Genomic DNA, 22,797 nt, shown 5'->3' with positions numbered 1-22,797 from the left:
TTCTGCTCTCCTCTAACAGGAAGTGTCCTTTCTGAAGTCCAGCATTCAGGATATGAGGATGTGGAGGAGGAGCTTCTCTCAGGTAACAGGGCCCCCGTGTGTGGGCGTCAAATTACTACATCACTCTCACATCAAAGTTGAGATATTAATGTTTATCATTAAAGTTTATCATCTCATTCCAGAAAGGTCGGTGATTGTGGACCAGGCTGAGTATTATGATGATGTCACCACTACTGGGGCTCTAATAAGTGGGTTCCTTTATGAACTGATCATGTAATTCTACATCCTTAACACACTATGAGAGGAGGACTGTTCTGTTGGTGAAGACAGTCTGCTTTTATTGAACTTAGGTGACATGACAACAGAGGACACACCAGAGAACTATGATGATGTCATCACCGCTGGACACAACTCTGATATTGTAGAAGGTGTGGTTCTGTTTTGGGGACTGACAATTACAAGAAATATGGAATTAAATATTGTTATTACAACTAAACTATGTAGAGGTTTGATGAGCATGTATGAATTTTATGTGTGTGTGTATGTATCCATATAATAGGGTGACCATAGTTTAATTTGGGAAAACCAGGACACCTTGAAGTGGGGGGGGGGGTGTTGCGTGCTGCTTGCGTACTGACAGTCACGCTGCACGCTGTCTACATTCTGATTAAGAACAGGGCTGCCCTCACTGACGCAGCTCAGGGATTACGCCTGTAAATTAAAATTTTAATGGTCCAATGAAGGTAATTTAAAAACCAGGACATTTCATCACTTAACAAAAATCCCAGGACGCCCGGGACAGGATGTGAAATACAGACATGTCCCAGGAAACACGGATGTTTGGTCACCCTACCATATAATCTTTAATCATCTTTAATCAGTCTTGAAAGCAGTAATCCCAAATGTATTATGTATGTCACCAATAATTGTGTTGGTGTGTGTGTGCACTTTATGTGTGGGGGAAAGTGAATCAGCGAAAGGGAGAGAGTATACATTCATGCATGTGTGTGTGTGTGTGTGTGTGTGTGTGTGTGTGTGTGTGTGTGTGTGTGTGTGTGTGTGTGTGTGTGTGTGTGTGTGTTTAACAATAGGGATAGTAAAATGGGTTTTTGCACTTGAGACAATGAGAGAGATAGAGACATGGTGTGTTTTGTGTATGTTATTGTGTGTACATACTTCTCAGGGTGTGTGTCTGCTTGTGTGTGCTGTGTTATACTGCCATCTGCTGGTTGCAGTGTTATTACTTCTAGTTTCCTGTAACCAACCCAGTTGACTATGATCACGTGAGTCAGAGGTTTGTGGTTGATTTGGTGTTCTGTTCCTGTCACATGACTGTTCTGCTCTCCTCTAACAGGAAGTGTCCTTTCTGAAGTCCAGCATTCAGGATATGAAGATGTGGAGGAGGAGCTTCTCTCAGGTAACAGGACCCCTGTGTGTGGGTGTCAGACTGGATCCTGTATAGAAACATTTTAATGACAGATACATAATAATATCAAATGATTTTTTAAATTCACCCAACAGAAGCACAGGTACAATATTCTGGTTACAATACATATAACATTTTGTACAACATGGAATATGTATGTGGTCGTTTCCTTTTCATGTTGTGTCTGTCTGGTTAAACCTTTAATTCATCTGTACAACAGAAAAGGTTTTACAGATGTGCTCTCCCCCATATTCAAATACTGTAGTTTGAAAAAGACCTCAAAGATATTTTGAATTACTACATCACTCTCACATCACAGTGGTTTGTTTTTTGAGTGAGAAATTAGTTTATTGTCTTATTCCAGAAAAGTCTGTGACTGTGGACCACTGCTTTTATTTGGAAGGCAAATGTTTTGTTTTTAAATTTGCGTCTGTCCGGTCAGTTTGCTTGTGCACCTTTACTCAAATGTTGCTGTGAATCTGTGGGATAGCTTTCAAGAAATGAGCTCTTAGCTCTTAAATATGTCTGCTAATGGTAAAAAAGGAAAGATTGATGCAGAATGCAGAGTTTTTAACAACTATTGGCCTTCTACTGAAGTCAAATGTGAAGTTGTGTGCTTATTTTGTGGAGAACAGTTAGTTGTGTTCAAGCATTATAGTTTGTATCACTGAAATGAGAGTAAACACACAGTCAAATACAAGAACTACACTGATGTAGAGCTGTACGTGAATCTGGCAATTTGCCAATGAAACTGCAAAGGCAGCAAAGATTTTTTAAAGAGCTGAAAAGATGACTGTTGGTAAAGACAGTCTACTTTTACTGAACTTAGGTGACATGACAACAGAGGACACACCAGAGAACTATGATGATGTCATCACTGCTGGACACAACCCTGTAGCAGGTGAGGTTCTGTATTAACCATTGTCTGCTAGAAAGAACATGAAATTATCTTACTACATCTAACTGTACATTGGTTTGTTTGTAATCAAATGTGAATTTTTTGGAGAGCACTTTTATGCTGAATTAATCACTACTAAAATCATAAATTAAAAATAATAAAAATAAACACATAAATTCTGGAACGTGAAAGGAGAATCATTAAATGTTCTGTGATTGTAATGATGCCTGTATGCCTGAGTTTTTCTCTCCTTTAAGAGCTGTCAGCTCAGTAACGTGTGTGTTCTGCTACATCTTTGTGTTTTGGTGTAGATGATGGATATGAGAATTATGATGATGTCATTACTGCTGATCAGAACTCTGTTGATGTCACAGGTATGACGTGTAATGTACAAAATTGTACATCACAAATTAAGTACATGCTAATGTAAAGGTGTTTTCCTCTATATGTTGACAGAGGTGATGACAGAGAACTATGATGATGTCATTATCAATGGACTAAACCCAGACATTATAGCAAGTACGATTTTTAATAGCACCACTTATTTCAAATAAATTTCAATATGTTGTGTGATGTAACACATCTTTTAATGATATTAGTATCATGTCCTACCCTGTTGGTGTAGTGACCACACCAAAAGTTGTTTATAGATGATAATTTATCTTTGTCTGTTGTTGTAGTGGACACTCCAGAGGACAGTGATGATGTCATCTCTGCTGGACAGGATGTAGGAGATGTAGATGGTGAGTGTCTTGTTTTGCCCTTGTTTTGTTCTCCACTACACTCCACCTGTATGTGGGTGGAGAGGGTGGAGTCAATGTGTCACATCAAGAACACAGACAGCACACTGAAAACATGGTCATGTCAACTATGGCATGAGATGGAAAAGTTGTTCATTCAATCATTCATTCACTTATAGAACAAGTGCTCCCATATTTATACATGTGGAGGTGGTTGAAACTATCCTGTAATCCACTACCACACACGTCTGTCTGTTTAAATTAAAACAGAACAGGTGGTCATAATCCACAATAAACTACATTTTATTCTTTATCCATCTTATTCAATGTGCATTAACTTCATTAAGGAGGGCAGAGGTGTTAAGGAGAAGGAAGAAGGAACATGCTAGGGCAGCCTTCTTCAGAAATCCTTTTGGGTTTGTAAAGACTTTATTTAGCAAAGAGAAGTCTGGTAGACTAAATGTGGAAAGAAAGGTATTAGAAGAGTACTTTGAATGTATGTATAGCGATAAGGATAAGGACAAGGAGTTGGAGCTCCCAGCAGACATTCCACCAGTGGGCACAATAGGGGGCTGCATGGATGTCAGCCTCCTAAAGTGGAAGGAGGTGCAAAACGTGGTTCGCCATGCAAAGGCTGGATCTGCGCCAGGGCCTAACGGTGTGACGTATCGAGTGTATAAGAATGCACCTGATGTCCTGAAGTTTTTGTGGAGAATGATGGGCATAATATGGAAAAAAGGGACTATCCCAAAAGAGTGGAGGAGAGCAGTGGGCATCCTGATTCCAAAAGAAAAGGATTCCAAGGAGATAGAGCAGTTTCTTAATGTAGAGGGTAAAATCTTCTTTAGTGTAATAGCAAGGAGATTAGTAGAGTACCTAAAAGTAAATAAATTAATTGACACCTCAGTACAAAAGGCAGGGCTTCCTGGTTTTGCAGGTTGTTTGGAACATAGTAGTATGATCTGGAGTCAGATCCAGGCAGCGAAGAGAGAGGGTAGGGAGTTACATGTGGTGTTTTTAGACCTAGCTAATGCTTTTGGGTCCGTGCCGCATAGCCTAATATGGAAGGCGTTTGAATATTTTCAGGTGCCAGCAAATATTACTAGGCTGGTTAAGGCATACTTTGAGGATATTCAGTTATGTTTTAATACAGGAGAATTTGTTACAGAATGGCAAAGGTTGGAAATGGGTATAATGGCTGGATGCACCATTTCGCCTTTGGCATTTACTATGGCCATGGAGGTGATAATTAGGGCCTCAAAGTGGGTGGTAGGCGGTGAAAGACTGCGAGATGGGTTACGGCTACCTCCAATTAGGGCATACTTGGATGACATGACAACATTAACAATGACAGTACCTTGCACTCGGCGGTTATTGGAAAAAATACAGGGAAATCTTAGGTGGGCTAGGATGAAGGTAAAGCCTAATAAATCTAGAAGTATATCAATAGTTAAAGGCAAGTTGGTGCAGGAGAGCTTTTGTATGGAAGGTGAGTGTATACCATCGGTACAGGAGAAGCCAGTTAAAAGTTTGGGCAGATGGTATAGTGCAGCATTAAATGATAAGGAGCAGGTGGCGATCTTAAAGAGAGAATTGGTGCAGGCAATTAATAGTATAGAGAAGTCGCTGTTACCAGGAAAATTAAAATTATGGTGTATCCAGTTTGGCTTGCTTCCTCGTATTAGATGGCCACTGACAATTTATGAGGTACCTATCACATAGGTTGAGAGGTTGGAAAGGATTTTGAATAAAACAATAAGGAAATGGTATGTTTGCCACGTTGTTTAAGTAGTGTAGCATTATATGGAAAAGGCATACTAGAACTACCTATGACTAGCCTAGTTGAGGAATTTAAATGTGCGAGGGTGAGTCGAGAGGTGATTCTATTAGGATCTAAGGATAATGTCGTAAGAACAGCAGCATCAGTGGCTAAGGAGGGAGGAAGTGGAATCCACGGGTAGCGGCGCAAGCGGCCGAAAGCGCGTTAGTGTTGCGCGATATAGTAGGCTATGTCCAATGTGGAAAAGCGGGCTTTGGATCAGGTGACTCATGGAAAACATTTAATAAGGCCACGTCACCAGAGAGAAGGCGAATGGTAGTGAGTTTTATAAGGGAACAGGAAGAAGATGCTCGACGTGCAGTAGCAGCGTCTCAGGCAAAACAAGGCCAATGGCTTCGTTGGCAGAGGGTAGAAAATAGGCGGCTCACCTGACAGGAAATTTGGGCGATGGACGTGGGGCGCATCAAGTTTCTACTTGGATCAACATATGACGTCCTTCCAACTCCTCAAAACCTCGCACAGTGAGTAGGTGAAGATCCTAAATGTAAGTTGTGCACGGGAGTTGGCTCGCTAAAGCACATTTTGTCCGCATGCCATGTTAGTTTGTCACAGCGGCGATATACATGGAGGCATAATCAAGTTCTAAGTGTGCTAGCGTGTTTATTTGATAAGAAGTGCTTAGAGGTTAATGCATTGACTAGTGTTGGTAATCGGTACGCAAGTAGGTTTGTGAGGGAGGGTCAATGTGCAGGAGAACGCGATTGTGCCGTTAATGTTGGCAGGTGGGGTGAAGCACGAGATTGGAAACTTCTAGTAGATATAGGGAGAAAACTACAGGTTCCGGAGTGCATAGCAGTAACTTCACTGAGGCCCGATATGGTGTTGTACTCGGAAAGTAAACGGATTGTTTACTTTATCGAATTAACGGTTCCGTTTGAAGATGCGGTTGATGAAGCATTTGAGAGGAAAAAGTTGAAATACGCTGACTTGGTGGCCAATGTGCGAGAACGCGGATGGCAGGCGCACATAAGACCAGTAGAAGTAGGTGCTAGGGGTTTTGTGGCTAAATCTATGACATCGTTGTTAACGCAATTCTGCCTTAGAGGGAGAAAGTTAAGATCAGCTGTGAAGGAGCTGTCGGTGGTAGCTGAAAGATCTAGCCAATGGCTGTGGATTAAGAGGGCACAGACTACGTGGGGTCATGTCCCATAAAGGTGGCTTGACTGGTCTTATGGGTGAGACGTTGGGAAGGGGAAATGAGTAACATAAAAGGTGGTTGAACAGCAAGCTTTGAGGGGGGTGAGGCTGGGACGCCAGCCCTCACCGTTGAGCCTCCTTGAGGTGTTGTGGGCTCAAATCAATGAAACACCAACGAAGGGAGGTGCCCACCTGATGACCCCAGTGAAGAGCTTGCAAGTGGTTGTGGGCGTCGCTGTTACTTTGCGTGAAGGTCTGTCCAGGGTGGTGTTGTGGTCTGAGTACTTGGCAGTTGAGGCAAGTGACCATGAACATAGTACGCTGTGATTCTGGATCCTTGCCGAGCCAGTATCAGATTGTAGCTGTTGTTTTGTTCTGCTCAAACAACTGGTGTGTGTTTAGGATGTGTCGTTGTTGCTTTGTTTGAAGGTCAGGCCAGGTTGATGTGGTGATCTGAATACTTGGCAGTTGAAGCAATGGACCATGAACATAGTACGCTGTGCTTCTGGATCCTTGCCGAGCCAGTATCAGTTCGTAGATGTTGCAGTGTTCTAATAGTGGTTGGTTGGTTAATAACATGCACGGTTATGGTTGTTGGAGAGAAGATGGGTGGTAGGGCCTTGTGAGGAGTATGGGAGTGGCATAGGATATTTCACCATCTTATCCTGTGTTAGTATAATAATTCTTGAGCAATTTTAACTTATCAGGATGGTACTTTTTGCAGTGTGTCTCTTCCAAAAACACAACACCCCCCATCTTTGGAGGACAACTTTATTTTTATGTAAGGATCAAAAGAAAACAATTCTGTATAACAGTGATATAGTGATAATACAATAGTGATAAAAATAATTAGGGTTAGGTGGACCATACAAGACAGGAAAGAAAAGAGGAGGAGAGGAAAGAGGGGGAGAGAAAGTAAAAAGGGAAAAGACAAGGTCAGAAAAAGACACAGCTCAAATGACCACTGCAATGGTTCACCAACTGCTGCTACTAAAAGAAGAGCAGAAAGTGTACCTAAGACATACAGCACAAATGACTGTGATGTATGTGTGAGTGTGTGTGTTTATATAAGTGCAACATAGGATAAATGTATGGAATATATTTACTAGCAAGGGTAGAAAGTTGCGACAACATTTCCCCAGAGGCAGGCAGAGAAAGACCAGGGAATCCCACCCGCCCGCGGCCCCTCCAGGAGCAGTGGAGTCCAAGGGCCGCACTTCCCAGTGACCCCTGCATGCCCGCCCCACCGGGGTTGTGTGTAGGTGTTGGTGTATATGAATGTATGGTAGTGCGTGATACTGTGGTACAGTTAAAATTGAGGGGACAGGTGCTGGGACAAACGTGGGCAAAGCCCCGGGCCACTGGTCGACCCGGGGAGACCAGGGAGACACCACACGCCGCCACTGCATCCAAGCCCAGACCTCCACCGCAGAGAGTAGTCTGTTCAGCCATACCATTCATACAACATTGGACATCCATATTCACCCAAACACATATACACCCACATACACGGATACACCTTCACAAACACATACACCCACACACATTCCTCCCATATATTCACCCTCACACACATACACCCACACACATTCCTCCCATATATTCACCCTCACACACATACACCCACAAACTTTCATCCCATATGTGCAACACACTTATATATGTACCCACACATACACCTACACACATATATACATCTACACACATATATACACCCACATACAATCTCCCCAAGGGGAGGCCAGGGTTTTTTCTTCTCCATCCTGTGGTGTTCCAACACAGACAAAATACTTTTATTATGTTGAGTTCTGATTGGTTGAGTCTAACCATATGTAAAAAGAGTGATTGGACTGTCTGGCTGTGCTGGCTCGAAAACCTTGCTCGAGACCTAGATGTGGGTCGTGTGTTAGCAGTAAAGTTCCTTTTTGGTTTTTTCTAATCTGCCGTTGTGTTCTTTCGTGGTCTGCTTAAACAGTTCCGAACACAGTGCATGCAAATACACCACACATCCGAGTTAATGAATCCACATAGTTCACACCATCACCCATCTCCCCGTCTACCTAAAAGTGGCGGCATTTACATAACAAAGGATGGCCTAATGGGATGCAAATGTCCCCAGCACTGCCCCCTGCAGGAGGCCAGGTAGAAAAAGTGTGGAATGAAAATGCTGGTAGTCCTAGTTTAAACACTGATCCTTTTTAACCTATTAATCATTAATTAGTTATTTATTTTGGATGCTGTTTGAATATGTGTAATACAATATCTTACTATATTTATGTCAGGATGTTGTAATATTTTAAAGAAATGTTTCAATGTCCTCTTTTTACAGACTATGAGGACATAAAGGAGGAGCCTGAGAAAGAGATGAATCATGTGACTGAGAGACCACGCCCAAAGCCTTTCTTTAGGAAATTACATTTGAACTTCTTCAAACTCAAAAAATGATGTCTAATATTTGTCTTTTTTCTACCTATTACTCTACCATTGTTTCATTTCGCTTTCAGCTATTTTTAAAATACCTCCAACAGTACTTTGCGCACCATTTTTTTCTTGACTTGTACTACAAAATCAATTTTCAATAAAATTATCTGACAAGTATTTTACGTCTTAATTTATTCAAATAATCTTGTAATTGTCACGTTCCTCCCGACTCCTCCCTCGGGCTATTCTGTTGTACTTGTTTGTTTGTTTGTGTGTGTGTATGTTCGTCGTTGTTTCAATTCAAGTCCTATGTGTGGCGTATTCGCCTTTAAAATATAACATCTTAAGTGAAGCCATCGGCGGCAAACTGTCTCGCACCTGCATTGTTACACAAATCATATTGTAATGTCTACCAATGGGCAGTGGTGAGGGGTGGAGCCTACAGGCCTCCCAGCAGGCTCCTTGGTGAGTTTCCCCTGTCTCCCTGGATATGTGTTGTATGCGTGTTGGTGTTCCCCCCTCCCTTTTCCCCTTAGAGTCAGTGTGGTTTTGCCACTTGTTGTTATTAGCATTCTGTTAATAAAACACCATTGCAGTACACATTGCTGTCATGTCTCATTCCTATCTTCCTGACACAACGCCGCTACATTGGTGTCTGAAGTGGGATTGTCCAGACTGCGAGTACCAGCAACTGCTGGATGAAGTCCAGGACCTTACAGTTTGACGGCAAGAGAAGCAGACAAAGAAGGAAGATGGACAAACTGGGCCTCCTGACGGCGCAAGCACGACAATAAACTGTCGCGGGAGAAAGGCTGCCAACTATGCTGATGACGACGATGGCACAGCAAGCAACACGGCAGGGCTATGCCGCGAGAGAGAGGCTGCCACCGGTTGAGACGACGGCCGAGCCGTAACGATACGGATCCCACGCTATGATGGCGAGGGGGTGGGAACCATACCACGTGCAGTTACGCGGAGTAGCAAATGGACGACGGCAGAGACGGTGCGACAGCTCTGCCTGGCCCTAGAAGGAAAAGCCTTGCAAACACTACTGGATGTGCCAGCAGTACAATACGGCGACCTAGAAGCGCTGGTGAGAGCACTCCAACGGCGCTTCGGACAGGTACAAGCCCCCGTGAGCATCAAGAAACGGCTCCCAGCACGACGGCGTTTATGAGGAGAGCGCATAGGCGTGCTGGCAGCTGAGATCAGCACTATGGTCCACCAAGCGTACCCTACATTCCCAGCTCACGAGGAACTATCACTGGACTACTTCATGAACGCACTCGCAACAGACGAGCTGAGGTGTCAAGTACAGCTAGCGACAGCGGAGTCACTGAGCAGAGAGATCAAAGAGTAGAATTGATCTTGAGTGAACACAGAACGAAGAAAGCGGCCCAATGTTTCGCCATGGAAGACGTTAGACCAACAGGCCAGCAGGCTGATAGACGCACGGATTGTTTGCTGGCGATGCAAGAAGCGGGGACATAGATCCGCCCATTGCCGATAACCCGAGCCGGCGGGAAACAACGACGGGGCTGCCCAATACTGTCTCACTACTGCGCCCCGGTATACTCCCTGACGAGGGATGGCAGTTGACCGATGCATACCTGCTGACTATTACAGGCGCCGAGTAGAGATGTGGGGCAAGAAACGGCTAGAGGTGAGTCTGGCTGGCCAGGTGTGGCCACAGGACTTCTGGTTAGCACCCGTCAGCGAGCCCTGTATCCTCAGCCTGGATTACCCTACTGCAGTCGGAGCTATACTGGATACAAAAGCAAGAACGCTAAAGGTGGGGAGAAAAACAGTGACGCTGTCTGGCGTAGGCTGTATTGATAGAACAACAGAGTCCTGAGGCATATAAATTATGATAAGCTGTTGATTCAATACTGTAATGTAAACAAACTATGAAGGGATTAAAATGAAAACCACAACAACAGTCATGCCGTTCGGCCTCTGTAATGCTCCCTCTACCTTTGAGCATCTCATGGAGCGTGTACTGGCTGATGCCCTGAGAGACCGCTGCATTGTTTACCTGGACGATGTACTGGTACACGGAGCCACGTTCGAGGACGAGTTGAACAATGTGCAAACTGTGTTTTTTTTTTTTTTGTGGCCCACCTCCATCCCCCCCATCTTTGGAGGACAATTTGTTTTATGTACAGATCAGATGATAACAATTCTGTATAATATAGTGCAATAGTGATAACAATAATTGGGGTTAGGTGGACCATGAGAAGATATAGAAAAGAGGGGGAGAGAAAATTAACTTTTCCACTTTTGTAAGTCGCTCTGGATAAGAGTGTCTGCTAAATGCCATAAATGTAAATGTAAATGTAAATGTAAAAGGGAAAAGACAGAGGGCCAGGCCCCGAAAACCCAAGGCGCCCCACCTCTGGAGGGGAGCAGTAACCACAGGGGAGCAGCCGGGAGAGGACCGGCCACGACAGCCCCCAGCCCAGAACTAGAGCCCAGCTATTCTCTGTCGTGGAAATTTTCTGGAAATGGATGAGGACTTAGACGTGGTTAAATGATTAATTTATTACAAAAATATAAATATATATAAATAGGACAAAGACAGACACAACACAGACACATACATGAGAGTCTCATTCAAACTCTGAAGGCAAGTGGGGCAGTCCCCTTTGCTTATATATACAATCTCAAACACAATTCAGCAGTTCTAACAAGCAGATTATCTTTAGCACAGCATGTTCCAAAACATAGGCGCCCAGCAGGCTACTTTGTCTCACATGGGTGTATCTCCTAATATGGACTTTCCTAGAGTTCGCGGAAGCAACTGATGTATCAGTTGAACGCAGAAAAAAGAGAAAGCTAAATGACCCAAGTAGCCTAGTGACTACCAGTTAACAGAGTGCTCTTACCCTTTGCACACCCCTTGACCTGGGTCACAGTATAGCACACATGCATAATATGAACTAAACATGGTTACACTGAAACACACTACTTCATTATTGTAGTCCTTCTGCTTAATCAGAATGACATGTACTAAATCATAAAGTTCATAATGATCTCTTATAATAACTAAACATGATCTAATCAATAATTTCTGTCACACCTCACACATACAATCAACCTCATATATACATTCACCCCCATATAGACACTCCTACATACAAACACACAACCCCTTATATACACCTACACACCTCCCTATACACATACACACACCCCCAGCACGGGGTCGGGTGGTCCCAGGCACCGGGCCCAGGTGCCCCACCTAGCCCTGCAGGGGAGGCCAGCCACCCTGCTAAGGGCCAGCACCTGCTCCCCACGCACCGTCAGCGAGCTGCAGAGTTTTTTCGGACTAGCTTCCTACTACCATCGTTTCGTGCGAGGCTTCGCACAGATAGCGGCACCACTACACCGACTGACGGCAAAGCGCGCCGAGTTCAAGACGACCCCACGGAGAGTGCGTACACTGTGCTCCGAGAGAAGCCCAGTGACACACCCACACTGGCTTTTCCCCAAACGGACACGGAATTGTAGTTTGTAGTTAGTTTGTAGTTTCAAACTTTATTCATTTCTTAAAAGACAAATGATTCTATGTACATAAAAGAAAACACAAATAAAATGAAATGAAAGGTGGCAGAAAGAAGAGAAAATCTTATAATGTCTGCCCCTTTTTCCGCAAATATAAACTCAAACACAATAATCTTCAGTCAACAAAAACAAAACAAAAAGCATCAGATCATTCTAGAATGACAAATCTTATGTATACAGTTCATATTATTTCATATTTTTTTTAAAGTCGAGCCTTTATCAATATCTTAAACATGTACAGTGATTTGGCCCTTTTAACATCATCTTTCAGATCATTCCATAATCTTACTCCTTGGATTGCGGTGCACCGTTCTTTCAAACATGTTCTACATTTAGGTTTTATAAACATCTCTATTCCCTTAACTCGTGTCAGTGCTGCATGCTGTCATTTACTGCCCTTTAGCGACCAGAGAGAGCATTTGATTTGTATTCATTTTTTAAAAATCACAACTTTTGATAGAAATGAGCTAGAGACTCGCTTCTTTTTTTGACATACTCAGAAATTTATGCCGGGCCGTATTAAATCATCCAACGGGCCGGGTCCGGCCCGCGGGCCGGATGTTTGACATGCCTGCCATTGTACTTTCCCGACATGTTATTTGCATTATCATATGACTGACCTCTACAGTTGGATTAGTCTAGGCCCAGATTCTCCACCATAGCAACGACACACTCTGCCAAACTGTCCCCACTATGGTTTTCAATAGGCTCAAAAGCTAAAAAACTCTCAACTACATGTCCGTCATTATTAACAAACCTGAAAATAAAAGTAAGTTGGTCCACATGAGCAAGGTCTGGAGTGGAGTCAACTATAACAGAGAAGTATTTTGATTCTTTGATCTCATTAACAATTGCCTGCTTTGTTCTCTGTCCCATCAAATGGATAAATTCTTCACACACTGTTGATGATAAGTAGGACACAGAACCTTTTCCCTTACCTCCAAACCTTTGGAGGTGCTCAGCTAGGAATGGGTCAAATTTGGCTAAGAGTTCTATGATGCCCAAAAAATTACCATTGTGGGCTGATCCTAATAGCTCATCATCTCCACTGAAAGCAAGTCCCCTCTCCCCCAAAAACTGGATGACTGCAACAACTCTTTTCAAAACTTCCCACCAGTATTGTCTTTCTGCATCAATTTGTTTGACAATATCAGAATCAATTGTTGCTGTGCCTCTGGAGCGATTATATAATGCTAGCATGCAAGCCCTATGCTCCACACTCCCCTCATGCTCACCAATCTGCTCTGAATGTTTCCAGAATGTTTTCCAGAATTTGTAAAGCTCCTACTGGTACCCCCAATTCCTCTATCCCTGACTGAGGCTGGGTACTTAGCACTTCTTTTTTGAAATGCAGTTTCTCCTCTACTAACAAGAATCGACTTGGCTTGGTCGGTAATGGTGCAGGGCCATAAAGCAGGGTCGTTGACCATTTCACACCAGGAGTTGGGGTCCTTGCCCTCCGCATTTGAAAAACGACACTCACACGATGCAGCTGGCTGGTCTGATTGTGGGTCTGACACATCTGCAACTTTCCTTTCATGGTCTTTCTGCTGCTGGTCTGTGGTAGCCTGGCAGGGCTGGCATTCCTGCTCTGCACCTGACTGGGTCTGCAAAGGTACATAGTCACTGACAGGTGACACTAAGCCAGTGGTGATCACATCTTCATTGCTAGAACTCTGATCACTGCTAACATTAGCAATACTTGTCTCACTCATATCCAGCGGTTTCTCAAAGAAGTTTGAGATCAAAGGTACGCTTTTCAGGAAACCTGCCTGATTTGCTTCCTTAATCTTTTTTGCTTTTCTTTTTGAGGCACCACTTTTTTGTTTGGGATCCATATTATTAATGGCAAGTGTCTCTTAAGATGCAAATATAGAAGCTTGTCTTGCAAATTCCTATTCCTATCCAATACTTACTATGTTGTTTTGTTGTGATTGTCATCTTAATCCCTTCATAGTTTGTTTACATTACAGTATTGAATCAACAGCTTATCATAATTTATATATTTTGAATAGTCATAAAGTATTAATCAAATCTCTAATATTAATCATATATATGTTTTGCTTACATTATATTAAGGATCAAGTTGCTAGAATGACGGTCTAAGCGCTTGTGTGCCACTTCCAATACTCCATGCGTTTGCAGTAGGCTAAAATGGGATGTGTAAGAGGAGGCTCACTGTGACCTTATGTGGTGAGGCCAGGTAGTAAGACCTCGCTTCCAGAATAGTGACAGCTGTAGGTTGAATGTATTGCAGCTCCTATGTTTAGAGGAAAGCATATATAATGGTGAAGAGAGCAGACAGCTTCAGAGCTGCACATGGGGTGACATGATTAGGTAATGTGAGCTCTCCAGAGATCTCTGTATTAAAATTAATATAGGCCTATGTGTATTTTTTAATAAAAGGCTAAAGACAAGACTGGTAATGTTTTCTTTTGCAATCAATCAATGAACACGCTGCGCTAAGGTAAGAAAAGGTTAAAGCGCAACATTTTTGGTGACCCCGACGTGATTGCAAAATAATTTGGAACTTTTTTTTCTTTTCATCTAATGACTGACAGTTTGACCGTGCCGGCACAACAATAGTGGTAAAGCAGAACCTGTTAAAACAAATCTGTAAAATTTGAATTGCAACTAAATTGTGGTGAACTGACAGTACTTTGATGATTCTAAATTAAATCCAGTAAAAGTATATGTAACTATGGAAATGGGTTAGAGTCCCATTGGAAAAGGGTTTTTAGTCCCTAAGGGTGATTATAGGGTCAAGTCCCTACCGGCAAATAAAAGCTAACAAGTTTTTGTGTAATAATGAAAACTAACAAGTTTTTATTTTTAAGGTTTATTCCGTGGTGTGGCGGCCGATCCGTTCTTTTGACGAGAGGAACGAGACCTACGCAAGTTCGAGTCTTGCTAGCTAGGTATTGATATTAACCTTTGGATCTTTGAGGAGTCCATAAATTAATATTATTTCGATAAAGCAAAAAGCCGGATAATGCACCTGAATTGATTGAGGATGGTAAAACCTCACGGTGTCAGAACAGAACTCTCGTTCTATATTTAGAACTTCCGGGTGAGTATCTGTTTTCATCAACGTATGTAACTGGTGAGGAAAATGCAAGTTTTATAAATGGTTTTAAGTAGAATATAATGTTAGTTTTAAGGGTATGGAATACCTTAGTGGAACAGATGAATGTGACTAGTAAAGTGATTTATACTATGGAAGAAAATCATAAGCAGTGTGATATTTGAAGGGCTGGCTGTTATGCGACAGTATGGGTGACCAACACAGAATCGTGTGTCCTCAGATGTAATTAATTATAAAACATTAGAGTCTCGTATGTAATATGTGACTCCTCCCTCATTCGTATTTAATTTATTCAGGTTTCCCCTTTGGTTTGGTCCCGCATATATTTAGTATCAGCTGTAGCTTGTGTCTTTGGCGATTACGTTGAGTGTTCATTTGCAAGGCGTGCTGTGGGTCATTTTGTATAATTAAGCCTAATACATCCGTTTCAGTTCCATGCATTGTTTGCATATTGTATATAAGTTCTCCTTGTGTCTCGTCGGTAAAGCCTAGTGATCGTGCGTGGATATTTTCTCGTCCTGAGATTACTTGTGTTTTACTTCCGAGTTAAATTTCTCAATTTTGCACCCTCCCCTAGTCTCAGACTATACTTTGTAGGTTCATATATTGTCATTGTTTGAGTGTTGAATATGTTTCAGGCCAACCCATAGTCTAAAACTATATTTTAGGGATCATAAAACAAGTCCGGTTGTTAATAAGCTCGTGTGTCGTTTATTGTGTTGAATAAGTTGGGTTCGCTATGCTGACGGTCTTTTTTATACTTTAAATGGTTGCTGGGTTTGTCCTGTTAATGAGTTGTTTCTCTGTATCCCATATATATATTGGCTATAAGTCATCGGTTTTTTTTTAACAAATAGCATAGTATGTGCTTTGTCTGAGGTGTTCTAGTTTTGATTGTAAGTGGGTGTATTTAATTTCCTCATAATTTCTTATATCTTAACGCTAGGTTATGTCATTTAGTATTGAAATCAGGATTGTTTGTACACAGTATGGGTTTTGTCCCTCCTCTGTATTTAGTAACTAAGTAATCAATCTTAGTTGAACGTCTTGAGAAATGCCTCAGCCTGTCGCGTGAGGACAGTGTGCCTAGACAAGCAGACGAGCAAGCAAAAAGTAAAATTTCATTCGTGTATTTGCCTCCGCCTCTTAACCGAGAATTGTTACATCGCCGCAAAATAGACCAACTGGCTAAAGTGCACACGTTTAACTCGCAAAATTATCAAACGCTGAGAAGATTTAGCTCTGTGACACATGTACAAATACTGTTTGCTGGGGGTTGTTCATAACCAACTAGAATGAGCGGGGTCTACACAGCAGATATTCAGGAAGATACACCACAGCCACCGTATGAGTTAAACTCGGTAATGCCCACTAAGTTATCCAGGAATTAATGTAAAAACAGGAATCGGACGAATAGATAAAAACTGACGACATGGAGTTTAAAACGCGCGAGTTACCCTTGACACTGGATATTAGTTTTTAAGGCTAAAAAAGGGAATGCATGCCGTGGGGTGAAGTGTAAACTGCATTTTAAAAGAGACTTGGATGGAGTAGTTATAAATAGCACACATACATCGGGGTAAGTAAAGCGAGTGTGTGAGGTGGAAATGTCAAGAGTGAAACGGTGAGGTATTTGGATAGCTAAAACTGGACAAGCTGACAGCAGCTAGAGAGCTTGGCTCTGGGACACTTAGAGGAGTGGTGGTAATTATAATAATAAATATAGCCGCAAGCGGCGATTGGCGGGTTCACACACAAATAGGCATATTTTGGCCTCAATAGGCAAAAGGAAGCCCAAAAGGTCCTTTAGACCTAAAAGTGAAAAGAAGCTGTTTGGGTTTGGCCAGTGTGTGCTCTACAGATAGTGTGTGATGACATCTGCGTGTGTCAGAAAGGGAGACACAGAAATAGCACATCTGGCTAGGGCTGCATCTATGTGAACAATATAGGAAGGCCTATATTGTGTCTATACATGATTGGGCCTGTATATTACAGACAGAGAGAGATTGAGGGTGCCAGAGACTATGCTTTGTTAATTCACTCCTTGCACACCTTGCACGCCTAACATGACTGCCCGTGTATTCAAAGTATGAATGTAGTCTGCAAAGCCTGGCATTACATGACTGACATGACTGGCATGACTGACATAACTGATATGACTGAAATGACATCACTGGCATGATGAACAAAAGTAATATGACTGATATGACTGACATAACTGGAATGAGTGACATGACTGGCATGACTGTAATGACATGACTGATATGACTGACATGACTTATGTCTGACATGACTGGACTGACATGACTGATATGACTGGACTGAAATGACTGACATGACTGGACTGACATGACTGTTATGACTGGACAGATATGCATACAAACTATACATACATTTAGGTAGAAGTGTGTGTGTGTGTGTGTGTGTGTGTGTGTGTGTGTGTGTGTGTGTGTGTGTGTGTGTGGTAGTGTATGTACTGAAACTATGACAACATATACTAATACATACATACATAAGTATACATAGAAACTATACATACATATAGGTATAAAGGTGTGTGTGTCTGTGTGTTTGTGTGAGAGAGAGAGACAAAAAAGAAGCCAAATATCAGTTTGTATGAGCATGTGTTAGTCACTGAGATATGGGTGGGTATGGCTAGGGAAGTGTCATTGTGAATGCTATAGGAAGGCCTGCTTGTGCCTGTATGTGTGTGTGCCTGGTTAATAGACACAGAGAGATCTAGGTAGCCAGAGCAATGTTTACTTAGGGCACAGAGATGGGAGGGGGAATGTGGGTGAGAGTGTGAGAGAGACTGAGAGTGTGAGTTTCAGCTTGCGTGCGTGTGAGAAGGAGAAGGTGACAGAGGGACTTTACATGCATTCTTATGCATTGTATATAATACTGCACTGTAGAGCCATACGATAACCGATTTAGATGAAACTTGACAAATTTGTTCAGGATGGGATTCTGAATGGGCTTGTGCATTTTGGTCAGAATTGGGTAAAATATGAAAGAGCTTTAAGAATATGAATATTATATGTATGGATGCTGTCCATTAAAAAAATATTTAGCAGGTATAAGTGTCCTCAAATTCAAAATCTTTGGATTGTTTTTTGATTTCACACTCTGTAGAGTATTATAAGACTTTGCTTGACATGATAGTATGAAAATCCTAGGAGGAGTATGAAAAATGATGATTTCAAACTATTATTAACTGTAAATAAACTGTGCATTTTTTAATAGGACATGTAATGGGAAAATTGTTCGCACTACTGCAAGGAATCAAAAGAGTCCAATTGCATGTTCCCAAGTGGAATTATGTAGGGGATACACTTGCTTTTTTTGCAATAGCGCCCCCCAGTGGCCAATCGACACCCGGCTGGATTATGTCATAGGGGGCGTGCACTTGTCCACACCCAAGAGGTTTCGTGCAGATCGACCAATGGTAAGCCTGTCAAACGCGTGCCGATCACTGATTGGCCGATTACGTCAGCCATTTTGGAAGTATGGCATGTCTGCTTTAGGACCTGGTTTCCAGAGGCCCATAGATGATGTCTGTCAAGTTTCATGTGGATCGGCCAATCTGAGTGCATGGGGCAAATTTTTGCATGTTATAGCGCCCCCTAGCAGGTGAGGTATGGCAACCACTGCGAGCTGCCCCAGACCCTCACACGGAAGCTGTCTGTGAAGTGCCATCTCATTACATGCAAGTTTTCTTAAGTTAGAGTTCCATATGTGCAAAATTTACTATTGAATTTACGCCCCCTCATTTGATTGGCTTATACTGACTAGGTAGTGAAGAAATTAGCATTTTTGTTGGATACATTTTAAAGTTCAGACTCTTCTGAACGTTTTGATACCACATATGTGCACGTATGTGAAAAATCCAGGGACTAGTTCGCGCTCAAAGATGTGTGTGATTTTGCACATTATGCAAATTAACTCGAAATCTAAGTGGGCGGAGCTTAATGGTTGTATATTAATTGTCCTATTGAATTTAGTCAAGGAATGCATAGGAACTGGAATTTTGGTTCTAGTACCTACAGTGTAGGAGATATGGACAAAAAGTCAATATGGTCTGCTATAGCGCCACCATCAGGCCAATTTGGGGTCCCTGTATGGGAATCTGGTCCTTGGAGGTAACTGAACCTTTTTGCCAAGATTGGGTTTTCTAGGCATTACGGTCTAGGCTGCACGATGCATTTTATGTCAAAAAATGGGCAAAAGAATAAGAAAAATAAGACTTGAGCCAAGGAATACAATAGAAGTAGTATTTTGTTTCTAGGCCCTACAGTGTGAAAGATATTGGAAAATAAAAGTGAAAAGAAGCTGTTTGGGTTTGGCCAGTGTGTGCTCTACAGATAGAGTGTGATGACATCTGCGTGTGTCAGAAAGGGAGACACAGAAATAGCACATCTGGCTAGGGCTGCATCTATGTGAACAATATAGGAAGGCCTGCATTTGTCTATACATGATTGGGCCTGTATATTACAGACAGAGAGAGATTGAGGGTGCCAGAGACTATGCTTTGTTAATTCACTCCTTGCACACCTTGCACGCCTAACATGACTGCCCGTGTATTCAAAGTATGAATGTAGTCTGCAAAGCCTGGCATTACATGACTGACATGACTGGCATGACTGGCATGACTGGCATGACTGACATAACTGATATGACTGGCATGACTGAAATGACATCACTGGCATGATGAACAAAAGTAATATGACTGATATGACTGACATAACTGGAATGAGTGACATGACTGGCATGACTGTAATGACATGACTGATATGACTGACATGACTTATGTCTGACATGACTGGACTGACATGACTGATATGACTGGACTGAAATGACTGACATGACTGGACTGACATGACTGTTATGACTGGACAGATATGCATACAAACTATACATACATTTAGGTAGAAGTGTGTGTGTGTGTGTGTGTGTGTGTGTGTGGTAGTGTATGTACTCAAACTATGACAACATATACTAATACATACATACATAAGTATACATAGAAACTATACATACATATAGAGAGACAAAAAAGAAGCCAAATATCAGTTTGTATGAGCATGTGTTAGTCACTGAGATATGGGTGGGTATGGCTAGGGAAGTGTCATTGTGAATGCTATAGGAAGGCCTGCTTGCGCCTGTATGTGTGTGTGCCTGGTTAATAGACACAGAGAGATCTAGGTAGCCAGAGCAATGTTTACTTAGGGCACAGAGATGGGAGGGGGAATGTGGGTGAGAGTGTGAGAGAGACTGAGAGTGTGAGTTTCAGCTTGCGTGCGTGTGAGAAGGAGAAGGTGACAGAGGGACTTTACATGCATTTTTATGCATTGTATATAATACTGCACTGTAGAGCCATACGATAACCGATTTAGATGAAACTTGACAAATTTGTTGAGGATGGGATTCTGAATGGGCCTGTGCATTTTGGTCAGAATTGGATAAAATATGAAAGAGCTTTAAGAATATGAATATTATATGTATCGATGCTGTCCATTAAAAAAATATTTAGCAGGTATAAGTGTCCTCAAATCCAAAATCTTTGGATTGTTTTTTGATTTCACACTCTGTAGAGTATTATAAGACTTTGCTTGACATGATAGTATGAAAATCCTAGGAGGAGTATGAAAAGTGATGATTTCAAACTATTATTAACTGTAAATAAACTGTGCATTTTTTAATAGGACATGTAATGGGAAAGTTGTTCGCACTACTGCAAGGAATCAAAAGAGTCCAATTGCATGTTCCCAAGTGGAATTATGTAGGGGATACACTTGCTTTTTTTGCAATAGCGCCCCCCAGTGGCCAATCGACACCCGGCTGGATTATGTCATAGGGGGCGTGCACTTGTCCACACCCAAGAGGTTTCGTGCAGATCGACCAATGGTAAGCCTGTCAAACGCGTGCCGATCACTAATTGGCCGATTACGTCAGCCATTTTGGAAGTATGGCATGTCTGCTTTAGGACCTGGTTCCCAGAGGCCCATAGATGATGTCTGCCAAGTTTCATGTGGATCGGCCAATCTGAGTGCATGGGGCAAATTTTTGCATGTTATAGCGCCCCCTAGCAGGTGAGGTATGGCAACCTCTGCAAGCTGCCCCAGACCCTCACAGGGAAGCTGTCTGTGAAGTGCCATCTCATTACATGCAAGTTTTCTTAAGTTAGAGCTCCATATGCGCAAAATTTACTATTGAATTTACGCCCCCTCATTTGATTGGCTTATACTGACTAGGTAGTGAAGAAATTAGCATTTTTGTTGGATACATTTTAAAGTTCAGACTCTTCTGAACGTTTTGATACCACATATGTGCATGTATGTGAAAAATCCAGGGACTAGTTCGCGCTCAAAGATGTGTGTGATTTTGCACATTATGCAAATTAACTCGAAATCTAAGTGGGCGGAGCTAAAGGGTCCTTGAGGCTTTTTTGTTTGGTTTGAGCCAAGGAATCCATCAGAAGTGGAATTTCGTTTCTAGGACCTACGGTGTAGGAGATATGGACCAAAACGCAAAATGCTGCGCTATAGCGCCACCATCAGGCCAATGTGGGTCATTGTCTGGGTTTCCCTCATTGCACCTCTGGTGCATCTGTCTGCCAAGTTTGGTGTTTCTGGGCCTTACGGTCTAGGCTGCAGTATGCGTTTTACAGCCTGAAAAATAATAATAATAAGAAGAAAAACTCGAGCAATTACAATAGGGTTCCCACACTATGTGTGTGAACCCTAAATATAGCCGCAAGCGGCAATTGCGGGTTCACACACGAAAAAGGCAAAAAAGCCCAAAAAATTGGCAAAATGATTCAGATCAGAAGTAAATCACATGCTGTGATTAGCTTTGTGTGTATGTGTGTTTGTGTGTTTTTTGATTTAAGCAGTACATCTTGGCTTGATCCAAGGAATGCAACAGAAGTAGAATTTTGTTTCTAGGCCCTACAGTGTGAAAGATATTGGAAAATAAAAGTGAAAAGAAGCTGTTTGGGTTTGGCCAGTGTGTGCTCTACAGATAGTGTGTGATGACATCTGCGTGTGTCAGAAAGGGAGACACAGAAATAGCACATCTGGCTAGGGCTGCATCTATGTGAACAATATAGGAAGGCCTGCATGTGTCTATACATGATTGGGACTGTATATTACCGACAGAGAGAGATTCAGGGAGCCAGAGACTATGCTTTGTTAATTCACTCCTTGCACACCTTGCACGCCTAACATGACTGTCCGTGTATTCAAAGTATGAACGTAGTCTGCAAAGCCTGCCATAACATGACTGACATGACTGGTATGACTGACATAACTGATATGACTGGAATGACTTCACTGGCATGATGAACAAAAATAACATGACTGATATGACTGACAACTGGCATGACTGGAATGACTGACATGACTAGCATGACTGTAATGACATGACTGATATGAGTGACATGACTGGCATGACATGACTGATATGACTGACACGACTTATGTCTGACATGACTGGACTGACATGACTGACATCTGCTTGTGTCAGAAAAGGAGACACAGAAATAGCACATCTGGCTAGGGCTGCATCTATGTGAACAGTATAGGAAGGCCTGCATGTGTCTATACATAATTGGGCCTGTATAAGCATTGTTTAGAGTAAATAATTAACCTTGGATTTGAATACATGTAGCGTGCTCTGAAGTATCAG

The 22,797-nt window shown here is 42.2% G+C and overlaps 1 protein-coding gene across 1 annotated transcript in view; it reads left to right on the top strand.

Annotated features, from left to right (window-relative positions):
- The window catches only part of LOC143514206 (antigen WC1.1-like), a 22,276-nt gene extending 13,703 nt beyond the window's left edge, over positions 1-8,573 (top strand). Inside the window, exons 13-21 of the mRNA XM_077005124.1 lie at positions 20-82; positions 183-248; positions 351-428; positions 1,355-1,417; positions 2,256-2,327; positions 2,636-2,698; positions 2,781-2,843; positions 3,005-3,067; positions 8,371-8,573. Of these exons, the coding sequence (XP_076861239.1) occupies positions 20-82; positions 183-248; positions 351-428; positions 1,355-1,417; positions 2,256-2,327; positions 2,636-2,698; positions 2,781-2,843; positions 3,005-3,067; positions 8,371-8,486 (647 nt within the window). The 3' untranslated portion in view covers positions 8,487-8,573. The remainder of the gene's footprint in view (positions 1-19; positions 83-182; positions 249-350; positions 429-1,354; positions 1,418-2,255; positions 2,328-2,635; positions 2,699-2,780; positions 2,844-3,004; positions 3,068-8,370) is intronic.
- Positions 8,574-22,797: the final 14,224 nt, after the last annotated feature.

The sequence above is a fragment of the Brachyhypopomus gauderio genome, chromosome 5 (assembly GCF_052324685.1).
Source record: "Brachyhypopomus gauderio isolate BG-103 chromosome 5, BGAUD_0.2, whole genome shotgun sequence".
Classification (NCBI taxonomy): domain Eukaryota; kingdom Metazoa; phylum Chordata; class Actinopteri; order Gymnotiformes; family Hypopomidae; genus Brachyhypopomus; species Brachyhypopomus gauderio.
The sequence above is the reverse complement of the archived record's forward strand: the minus strand, read 5'-3'. Positions and strand labels throughout refer to the sequence as shown.